Raw genomic sequence first — 11,462 nt, forward strand, 5'->3', positions numbered from 1 at the left:
TGTGTATTCTGTCCTTGTAGTTGTGAGCATTGTTGTAATATTTCTCTGTGTTCTGTTTTGCAGGGGGGTTCATGGCCATGTGCAAGGCTCTCGACCTTGGGCCTGGGCGGAGAACAATATAGAGGAACTCATTGCTAATGTGGTTGGTAAGTTCATACAATAACACATGTCCAACGCATGATCAAATACAATGCATTCGACATTCTATGTTAGTTTTATGATCATAACAGTTAACATGAGCTAGGGCTGAGATGGGGCTATTTATCGATGCATGTCGGTACCTTTACAGGCTTTTTGCACTGATATGCGACCAAAGGGATCCAATACACGGTCGTCATGGTTCCCTTTTTCACACAGCACTGTTAAAAGCCTGTAATCTCCAGCTCTCATAACGTTCATGGTTAAATTGTCAGGTAATTCTGATAGCTAATTATCGTTCTGTCTGGCTGTTGATGATTCATGACAGAGACCTCCGATCTGTGACTGGTTTTAAAAGGTAATTGCACCCTGGCATTGTGCCATATTTGCAGTGAGCAAAGTACAGCCAAACCAAACAACTGAAGACCTTTATGCTCCTCGGATGTCTTTTTTTGTGTGGAAAATGTAGGTTATCTGATTGCCAAATTCTATTAGGTAAAAATGTGTCCTGAAGTTATGTCAGAGCAATGGGAATTAAATCACGCCTGTGTGTTTGCGTACATGCGAACAGGGGGTAAAGCTGAGGAGGTTGCCTTGATGAACGGGTTAACGGTTAATCTGCACATTCTGCTGGTAAGATAATGTCAAAGTTTTATACAAATCGCCAACGTAAACATACATTATATACCGCGACTTTACATCAACAACATGTTACATATTTGCTTTGCAGCTGTCTTTTTACAAACCTACAGCAAAACGTCACAAAGTCCTTCTTGAGGACAAGGCTTTCCCCTCAGACCACGTGAGTCCAACGACACAGAACTTGTTTTAAACCTACAGGATGTTGGTGCAATGACTGCAGGTCCTTTTTTTTTTTCAAAGTCATTTGCATTCTTCAACTGCATTTCAACCACAATTCATGTTTTGCCCTAAAAATACACCTTTTGACAGTTGTATAATACTTGAGTGTGCAGGGCCTACTCTCCGTCATTTATCCTGTTGTAATAGAGTAGTCCACTGTTGTTATTCCCACCACATTGTATCTGTTGTCTCTGTGTTGGTGGAGGAGATGTTCATCATGTGCGATTTCTTCAGTATGCTGTGGAATCTCAGATCCAGTTGAAAGGATATGACCCTAAGCAAAGCATGCTGCTGATGAAGCCCAGACCGGTAAAAGTAGTCTTCATTTTTTTTCTATAATCCCTTTTGGGGCAATAGGACTTAAATACTAACTTTTTTATGTGCACCTTTCAAGGTACCGAAGGACATTGAGTATAAAGAGTAAAATTGAGTGTTGAGAAAGAGTTCATTAACAGTTATTAAAAGTGACATTTATATATATATTTATTTATTTATATGACCAACTGCCGTGTTTTCTACCTGTCAGGGCGAGGAGGTGCTGAGAACAGACGACATTCTGGACACGCTAGAGAAGGAGGGAGATTCCATTGCAGTGGTCCTGTTCAGTGGAGTGCAGTACTACACCGGACAGCTCTTTGATATGGCCGCCATCACTAAAGCTGGGCAGAAGAAGGTGAAAGGCCTACTTTAGAACCAATCCTCAGTGTCTTTTTCTCACCTGCACTGAGACCCTAATGTTTGTGTTTTTAAAGGGGGGGGTCTTTTTTGGGAAATGTTATTTCAACTTTTGAATTCATTCTTGATTGTCTATTAACTACTTCTAAACACTTTACAAATCCCCATAGAGCAGGGTTCCACAACGCCCAACTCACCCCCACCTGTATATACAAATGTATGTGGACACCCCTTCAAATGAGTGGATTTGGCTATTTCAGCCACACCTGTTGCTGACATGTATAAAATTGAGCATACGGCCATGCAATCTCCATAGACACAAATTGGCAGTAGAATGGCCTTACTGAAGTGCTCAATGACTGTCATCGTGGCACCGTCATATTTTTTTAACCTCTTTTTCTCACCAATTTCGTGATATCCAATTGGTAGTTAGTCTTCTCCCATTGCTGCAACTCCCGTATTGAGTCGGGAGAGGCGAAGGTCGAGAGCCATGCCTCCTCTGAAACACAACCCCGCCAAGCCGCACTGCTTCTTGACAGACTGCTCTCTTAACATGGAAGCCAGCCGCCATTGTGTCGGAGGAAATACCATACACCTGGCGACCGTGTCAGCGTGCATGCGCCCGTCCCGACACAGGAGTCGCTAGAGGACATCCCGGTCAGCCAAACCCTCCTCTAACCTGGACGAAGCTGGGCCAATTGTGTGCCGTCTCCCGGTCGCGACACAGCCTGGTATCGAACCTGCATCTGTAGTGATGTCGCTAGCACTGCGATGCAGTGCCTTAGACCGCTGCGCCATTCGGCAGGCCTAGTTCGTCAAATTTCTGCCCTGCTAGAGCTGCCCCATTCAACTGTAAGGGCTGTTATTGTGAATTGGAAACATCTACGAGCAACAACGGCTCAGGCGCAAAGTGGTAGGCCACACAAGCTCACAGAACGGGACCGACGAGTGCTGAAGTGCGTAAAAATCGTCTGTCCCTGGTTGCAACACTCACTACCAAGTTCCAAACTGCCTCTGGAAGCAACGTCAGCACAATAACTGTTTGTCGGGAGCTTCATGAAATGGGTTTCCATGGCCAAGTAGCAGCACACAAGCCTAAGATCACCATGCGCAATGCCAAGCGTCGACTGGAGTGGTATAAAGCTCACTGCCGTTGGACTGAGTGAGAACGCGTTCTGTAGAGTGATGAATTACGCTTCTCCATCTGGCAGTCCGACGGACGAATCTGGGTTCGGCAGATGCCAGGAGAACACTACCTGCCCCAATGCTTTAATGTTTTTGTCAAATATGATCTCTATTTGGGCTTCTTGCGGTCAATTTGTAGTCTACTAATTATTTGTAATTATTTTCCGGCCTCTGACCCACCGCTCAAGAAAAAAATTGACCCGCGGCTGAATATATTTTATGATCCCATGCCTTCTTAGAGGGTACTCCAACATGATCTGGATGGTGTTTTATGAAGGTTCAATTTAGACGGTCTAGAGTAACACTGCTCTCTGGTGTCAACTGTGATACTGTCACTACATTGCGACAAGGAAGTGAAGTCTTTGTTTATAATCAGTGGTTAAATTGGGCTGGAGTCACGCCCACCTACCTCCCTTCTAGATTCTATTTTTAAAGTGGACCCTCATATCAAAAGGGGGCATAAGCTTTATCTATACGTTATTAAACTCGCACAATTTCGATTTCCTGAACTCTCTTTAGAACCAATGGGAAGAGGATTTAGGTGAACAACTTTCAGACGAAACTTGGCAGAGTATGCTTCAGAGAATACATTCTTCATCTATTTGTCTAAGACATGCTGTAATTCAATTTAAAATAGTTAATCGGCTGCATTGGTCAAAGGCAAAATCATCCAAGATTAGACCAGAAATAGATCCCACTTGTGACCGATGTCTGCAGGCTCCTGCTACTTTATTACACGCTTTGGGCAGGCCCGAAATTGACATTTCTGGATATCAATTTTTGAGACGTTTTCTAAGATATTGGAGAGACCTATAGAACCTTTTGTGTTTTTTTGCATTATTCTGAGTGGCACCAAAGGAGGCCCCACAGGAGGCCCATCGAAACAGTTCTATGGAGTGGCACCACAGGAGGCCCCTCGACAGTTCTATGGAGTGGCACCACAGGAGGCCCCTCTAAACAGTTCTATGGAGTGGTACCACAGGAGGCCCCTCTAAACAGTTCTATGGGCCACATTCTGGCATTTACTTTTCTTCTAGCTAGACGTTGTCTACTATTTAAGTGGAAGGAATGGGTTTCCTTCTACTTTTAACCATTGGATAAATGAAGTTATGCAACATCTCAAGCTAGAGAAAATATGCTACTCCGTTAGGGGATCTGCAATTACATTTTCTAATATCTGGCAACCTTTCCTATCTTTTGCAGAAGACATGGACCAGCTAATTTCACCCAGTTAACTCCATAAACCAACCCGAATTTGTATAATTATTTAATACTTTTTTCTTAGATCTTTATTTTTTTACTATTTGATTATATTACTCATTGTATATCATGTCTGGTTTTGGGGTGGGGCTCTGTCAGAGCATGGGGGGGTTGTGGTGGGTTTGATTTGGTGGGGGATCTATGTGTGTTCTGCCCTCTACCTGTTCTGTCTGTTATCTGTAGAATCATAAAAAATGGCACACAAAAAAAAAACTTGGGTCTGGAGCTACCAGGAACCGGGCTCCTGCACATTGGGTCAAAAGGAGAAACAGACGGAGCCGAACTCCAGCAATTTAAGGTTTTGAAGAAAAAAATAGGAGAAACCAAGGTTAGGGTTAGGTTTGAACATATCGTTGAGGTTAGGATTATGCAAAGTTGGGGTTAGGGTTGTGGTTGAGGCTAGGGTTGAACTGGGATGTGGACATGAAGCTAGGCTTTGAATTGTGGATGAGGGTTAGAGTTGAACCAGGATGTGAACATGAACCTAGGATTAGGTTTAGAGGGGCTCTGAATTCCTAATTCAACCTCTATTTATAGTGGATAATGGCCATTCTATCCATTGTGTATAGTCAAGTTATTTCATCATGCTTCTATTGTATAATGTTGTTATTAACATTGGCTTTTGAGGTAATGAAGCATGTTATTTAAAACCAAAAAAGCATTTTGTCTGACAACAGCTGCTCCAACAGCGTCCTCTGTTGTCAGGGATGTGTAACAATTTGACGTGATTGGCTCGCAGGATTTGTCTGCATTCACCTCATGCAAGTGTATGACACCCATTTGAATTCACTCCATGCTGAGAATGACATTTGTCAAATAAACAGCAGTGCGTTGACAAGGAAATCTAAATGATGACTCTCAGGAGATGTCAAACCACACACACACACACACACACACACACACACACACACACACACACACACAGGGGGAAGCCTTCCCTCTCTGTCACATTTAGCAGGGCAATCAAAACAACCAGACTTAGAGTCCTAATGATCCACACAAAAATACCCCCACTAGGAATACATGAATAATTTATTAAGCTTGTCTTAAAAAGACACGCACGCACGCAAACGAACACACACACACACAGGCAAAACAAACAGACACAGACACACACACGCGCACGCTGATGAACTGCCTCTGATGCGTCCTGACTGCACAGCTTCGGCCTGCTGCCCTTAGCATCTGGCATGACGGTGCGTTTTTGCTCTTCCCACAGGGCTGCTACGTTGGTTTCGACTGTGCACACGCAGTGGGCAATGCAGAGCTGAAGCTGCACGACTGGGGAGTGGACTTTGCCTGCTGGTGCTCCTACAAGGTCAGCATTGGGGTTTGTGTGGCGAAATCAAGGCAAATGAACTGCTGGCAGTGGCTTCACGCTGTTTCCTGTCCAACACCTGCTGACACAGGAAGACAACAATATGTGGGGTAGAAACGTACTTGTCCGAGCTTAGTATTTCCAACAATGATTCTCTTGCAGTTGTCATCGATGCCCATTTCAAATATTGTAGATTATCATTGGTCTTCAATATTGTACAAAATAGGCAGATAAACTATGCAATGTGTTGGTAAGAGTTATTTTGTATTCATGTGTAGTATGTGAATTCTGGAGCTGGTGGACTGGCTGGAGCTTTTATCCATGAGAAGAATGCACATACAGTCAAGCCTGCGTGAGTATGACAGTGCAGTACAGCTCAGATTTGTGTTCATATTGCGTGTTGACATATGTTTTAACTACTTGTTACTTTTTCTCTCAGGCTCACGGGATGGTGGGGWCATAACTTGAAAACAAGGTTCCGCATGGATAATGGTATCAACATATTTGTGATCATGTTCTCATTTTAGTCCCMATACTGGGGACACATTGCAGAATGTTGCTTCAAGTTGGCATTGMCGGTCTCTAAGCAGYGATATCCATGAAGCTTGATTTACACTGACATCTTGTGGTCATTTTAGGGTATTACAGAAAATAGGWTATACTGTGTTCATTTCACCATTTCAGTCAAGCCAGAACCCAAATGAGTTCATCACGAACATCCWACATTTTTTCTTACCATAGAAATGGATCTACTACCTGGTATAAGTGGCTTTCGGCTATCAAACCAACCCATCCTGCTGGTGTGTCCACTGCAAGCCAGTTTAGAGGTGATTGGAACCATTTTGTTTTTTCATATCTATTTCATACAGCAGATATTAGAACTTGTTTGTACTCATCTCGCTAATCATGGAGTTTAAAAGTGACCTGTAAAAGGTTGTAACTGTTATAATAAGCAGGGTTGGMGTCAATTTCAGTCAATCRAGGAAGTACAGTGAATGTCAAATTCTCTTCAGTGTTTTTCAATTAGGAGAATTTGGAATTGGAATTTGGTTTACTTTCTGAAATGACTGGAATTGAAATGGAATTGAGCCCAGCCKTGGCAATAACTGATTAGTTGTCAATCTTTGTCAATACGTCCAGGTCTTTGCTATGACCAGTATGGCAGCTCTGAGGAAGAAGTCCAGACTTCTGACGGGTTATTTGGAGTGTCTGATCCAGCACTACTACAACAAGGACGAGTCCCAGCCTCACAAGCCCTACGTCCATATCATCACTCCCTCCCACCCTGAGGAACGAGGCTGCCAACTCTCCCTCTCTTTTTCTGTCCCCATCGCAGCCATATTCCAGGAGCTGGAGAAGAGGGGCGTCGCTGTGAGTGGCTTCATATATAATAAACTCAGCAAAAAAAGAAACGTCCTCTCACTGTCAACTGCGTTTATTTTCASCAAACTTAACATGTTTAAATATTTGTATGAACATAACAAGATTCAACAACTGAGACATAAACTGAACAAGTTCCACAGACATGTGACGAACAGAAATTGAATAATGTGTCCCTGAACAAANGCAATGCAGAGCTGAAGCTGCACGACTGGGGAGTGGACTTTGCCTGCTGGTGCTCCTACAAGGTCAGCATTGGGGTTTGTGTGGCGAAATCAAGGGCAAATTAACTGCTGGCAGTGGCTTCACTCTGTGTCCTGTCCAACACCCGCTGACACAGGAAGACCACAATATGTGGGGTAGAAATTGACTTGTTCCAGCTTAATATTGCCAACAAGGATTTTCTTGCAGTTGTTATCGATGCCCATTTGAAATATTGTAGATTATCCTCGGTCTTGAATACTGTAGAAAATAGGCAGATAGACTATGCAATGCGTTGACAGAGTTATTTTGTATTCATGTGTAGTATGTGAATTCTGGAGCTGGTGGACTGGCTGGAGCTTTTATCCATGAGAAGAATGCGCGTACAGTCAAGCCCGCGTGAGTACGACAGTGCAGTACAGCTCAGATTTGTGTTCGTTGACTATGTTAAAACATATAACTACTTGTTACTTTCTCTCTCAGGCTCATGGGATGGTGGGGACATAACTTGAAAACAAGGTTCCGCATGGATAATGGTATCAACATATTTTTGATCGTGTTCTCATTTTATTCCTTATACTGGGACACATTACAGAATGTCGCTTCAAGTTGCCATTGTCGGTCTCTAAGCAGAGATATCCATGTAGCTTGCTTTACACTGACATCTCCTGGTCATATTAGGGTATTACAGAAAATGGGTTATACCGTGTTCATTTCACCCTTTCAGTCAAGCCACATGAATTCATCACGAACATCCTACATTTTTTATTACCATAGAAATGGATCTACTACCTGGTATAAGTGGCTTTCGGCTATCAAACCAACCCATCCTGCTGGTGTGTCCACTGCAAGCTAGTTTAGAGGTGACTGGAACCAATTTGGGTTTTTCATATCGATTTCATACAGCAAATATTCGAACAAGTTTGTATTCATCTCTCATATCATGGAATTTACAAGTGACCTGTAAAAGGTTGTAACTGTTGTTATAACCAGGGTTGGGGTCAATTGCATTTCTATTCTAGTCAATCCAGGAAGTACACTGTAATTCAAATGGTCTTCAATGCTTTTCAAGTAGGAGAATTTGGAATTGGAATTTTGGTTACTTTCTGAATTTAAATGGGATTGACTCCTGCCCTGGCAATAACTGTTCAGTTGTCAATTTTTGCCAATACGTCCAGGTCTTTGCTATGACCAGTATGACAGCTCTGAGGAAGAAGTCCAGACTTCTGACGGGTTACTTGGAGTGTCTGATCCAGCACTACTACAACGAGGATGAGGCCCAGCCTCACAAGCCCTACGTCCATATCATCACTCCCTCCCACCCTGAGGAACGAGGCTGCCAACTCTCCCTCTCTTTCTCGGTCCCCATCGCAGCCGTTTTCCAGGAGCTGGAGAAGAGGGGCGTCGCTGTGAGTGGCTTCATATATACAATAGTAGTACAGTATTGGCGAGTTTCCCAGACCCATATTAAGCCTAGCCTGGACTAAAAAGCGCTGTCTAAAATAAATACAAATTCACTTCAAAAAAGTAATAATTAATTGACCATGCTTTTTAGTCCAGACGTGGGCTTACATTTAATTTGGGTACGAAACACAAGCCCTTAACATGTATGCTGAACAAAATATAAACGCAACATGTGAAGTCTTGGTTTCATGAGCTGAAATAAAACATCCCAGATCATTTTCCAGATCATTTTAAGAAAGCTTATTTCTCTCAAATGTTGTGCACAAATGTATGTACATCCTTGTTAGTGAGCATTTCTCCTTTGCCAAGATAATCAATCCACCTGACAGGTGAGGCATATCAAGAAGCTGATTAAACAACCGCAGCCCAGGTCCTCCATACCTCCTTTATGTCTGTAATAAAGCACTTTTGTGGGGGAAAAACTAATTCTGACTGGCCCTCCCAGGCCCACCCATGGCTGTGCCCCTGCCCAGTCATGTGAAATCCATAGATTAAGGGTATAAATTAATTGATTTCCTTCTATGAACTGTAACTCAGTAAAATCTTTGAAATTGTTGCATGTTGCGTTTATATTTTTTGGACATTATAAATGTGTTTTACGCATGAGTATACGTACATAGATTAAAATCTATATTTTGTAATGGACTGTTTTGATCTATTCTCTCCATGCCGTCTCAGTGTGACATGAGGGAACCCAACGTCCTACGCATCGCTCCGGTACCGCTGTACAACTCCTTCAGTGACGTACACCGCTTCATCACTGTTCTAGGATCAGCTCTGGCTGCCGGCAAAGAACTACAACAATGATAGAAACAGTCTTATTGTTACCTCACCTTTCAGAGTGTTTTTGACAATGCAGTATAAAAACATACTGTTTTTATTGACAATGTGCTGGAGTCATTGACAGGTCTTCTGAACTACTGTCCCAAAGAATTGCAATATGTTTTGGCTAGGCTACTCAGTAAAACTAAATTGGTTGGAATTGTATCCCTACTCAACATTTTGTGAGACAAGTTTGTTACTATACAATGTCAAATAATAATACATTTATTTGGAATCGGAGTCAATGCTGAGACCAAGGTCTCTTTTCCAGATGAGCTCTGTATAGCTCGCATCCACTACAAGAACATGGTAATTGCCTACGGAGCAGCAAGAGGAACTGCCCCTCCCTACCTTCAGGCTCAACCATACACATCAAAATACAATAAACACATTAAACTACAACTCACATGCAAATTTAAAATGACAGGACAGAGAAAAGCTTGGACTGGGATGAGCCGGAGCTGACCTTCCGTGGGCGTGGGAGGGCCAATAGACCAGAGGTGGCATAACAGAGTCCTCGTGTTGGGGTGTAGGGAATGAGCAGAGCCTGAAAGTAGGGAGGGGCAGTTCCTCTTGCTGCTCTGTAGGCAATACCATGGTCTTGTAGTGGATGTGAGCTTTGACTGGAAGCTAGTGGAGTGTGCGGAGGAGTGGGATGACATGGGAGACCTTGGGAAGTTTGACAATCATGCGGGCTGCAGCGTTCTGGGTAAGTTGCAGGGGTTTGATGGCACAAGCAGGGAGCCCAGCCAACAGCGAGCCTGGATTTGGACCTGCGTGTAGGGTCGTACTCTACGGATGTTGTAGAGCATGAACCTGCAGGAGTGAGCCACTGCTTTGATGTTTGCAGAGAACGACAGGGTGTCGTCTAGGGTCACGCCAAAGTTCTTTGAACTCTGGGAGGGGAACACTGGAGTTGTCAACCATGATGGAGAGGTCATGGAGCGGGCAGGCCTTCCCCGGGAGGAAGAGCAGCTCTTGTTGAGCTTGAGGTGGTGGGCCGACATCTAAGCTGAGATATCTGCCAGGCAACGCAGAGATGCTTGACTTAACCTGGCTGTCAGAAGTGGGGGGAGAAGAAAGGTAGTTGAGGGTCATCCACATAGCAATGACAGGAGAGACCATGTGAGGATATGACGGAGCCGAGTGACTTGGTGTATAGAGAGAAGAGGAGAGTGCCTAGAACCGAGCCCTGGGGGACAGTAGTAGTGAGAGTATGTGGTGCAGACACAGATTCCACGTCACCTGATAGGAACGGCCTCCAAGAGTGCATAGCCTGAGACGCCCAGCCCTGAGAGGGTGAAGAGGAAGATCTGATGGTTCATGATGTCGAAGGCAGTGGATAGATCTAGGAGAATGAGAACAGAGGAGAGAAAGTCAGTGCGGAGAGCCTCCGTGACCCAGAGAAGAACAATATTGGTTGAGTGACCCGTCTTGAAGCCTGACTGGATAGGGTCAAGAAGATCATTCTGAGGGAGATAGCGAGAGAGTTGGAAAAGAAAGAAGTGATACCAGTCAGAGGGGTCAAGTCAATCAATCAAATGTATTTATAAAGCCCTTTTTCGATCAGCAAATGTCACACAGTGCTATACAGAAACTCAGCCTAAAACCCCAAACAGCAAGCAATGCAGATGTGGAAACACAGTGGCTAGGAAAAACTCCCTTGAAAGGTAGGAACCTAGGAAGAAACCCAGAGAGAAACCAGGCTCTGAGGGGTGGCCAGTCCTCTTCTGGCTGTGCCGGGTGGAGATTATAAGAGTACATGGCCATTTAAGGCCAGATTTTTCTTCAAGATGTTCAAAGATGGATGACCAGCAGGGTCAAATAATAATCAGTGGTTGTAGGGGATGCAACAGGTCAGTATCTCAGGAGTAAATGTTAGTTGGCTTTTCATAGACAAGCATTCAGAGGTCGAGACAGCAGGTGCGGTAGACCGAGAGAGTCGAACTGGAGCAGCAACACTACCAGGTGGACTGGGGACAGCCAGGAGTCATCAGGCCAGGTAGACCTGAGACATGATCCGTCCCACGGCACATGGACTATTGCAGCATAGATACTGGAGACTGAGACAGGTGGGTCGGGGGACACAGGGCCAACCAGGCAGTTTATAACCACAACCACTTTGCCAAAGCACAGCCCCCACACCACTAGAGGGATA

The 11,462-nt window shown here is 44.1% G+C and overlaps 1 protein-coding gene across 3 annotated transcripts in view; it reads left to right on the top strand.

Moving 5' to 3' along the window:
- The window catches only part of kynu (kynureninase), an 18,334-nt gene extending 8,865 nt beyond the window's left edge, over nucleotides 1-9,469 (top strand). The window contains exons 2-12 of one of the 3 annotated variants that reach the window (XM_070445967.1): nucleotides 64-146; nucleotides 710-771; nucleotides 869-940; nucleotides 1,234-1,308; nucleotides 1,526-1,672; nucleotides 5,339-5,437; nucleotides 5,716-5,789; nucleotides 5,877-5,929; nucleotides 6,179-6,264; nucleotides 6,578-6,808; nucleotides 9,161-9,469. In XM_070445967.1, the coding sequence (XP_070302068.1) occupies nucleotides 64-146; nucleotides 710-771; nucleotides 869-940; nucleotides 1,234-1,308; nucleotides 1,526-1,672; nucleotides 5,339-5,437; nucleotides 5,716-5,789; nucleotides 5,877-5,929; nucleotides 6,179-6,264; nucleotides 6,578-6,808; nucleotides 9,161-9,289 (1,111 nt within the window). In that variant the 3' untranslated portion in view covers nucleotides 9,290-9,469. The remainder of the gene's footprint in view (nucleotides 1-63; nucleotides 147-709; nucleotides 772-868; nucleotides 941-1,233; nucleotides 1,309-1,525; nucleotides 1,673-5,338; nucleotides 5,438-5,715; nucleotides 5,790-5,876; nucleotides 5,930-6,178; nucleotides 6,265-6,577; nucleotides 6,809-9,160) is intronic. The other 2 variants (XM_023997781.2, XM_023997780.2) reach the window with 2 other exon arrangements.
- Nucleotides 9,470-11,462: the final 1,993 nt, after the last annotated feature.

The sequence above is a fragment of the Salvelinus sp. IW2-2015 genome, linkage group LG12, assembly GCF_002910315.2.
Source record: "Salvelinus sp. IW2-2015 linkage group LG12, ASM291031v2, whole genome shotgun sequence".
Lineage (NCBI taxonomy): Eukaryota > Metazoa > Chordata > Actinopteri > Salmoniformes > Salmonidae > Salvelinus > Salvelinus sp. IW2-2015.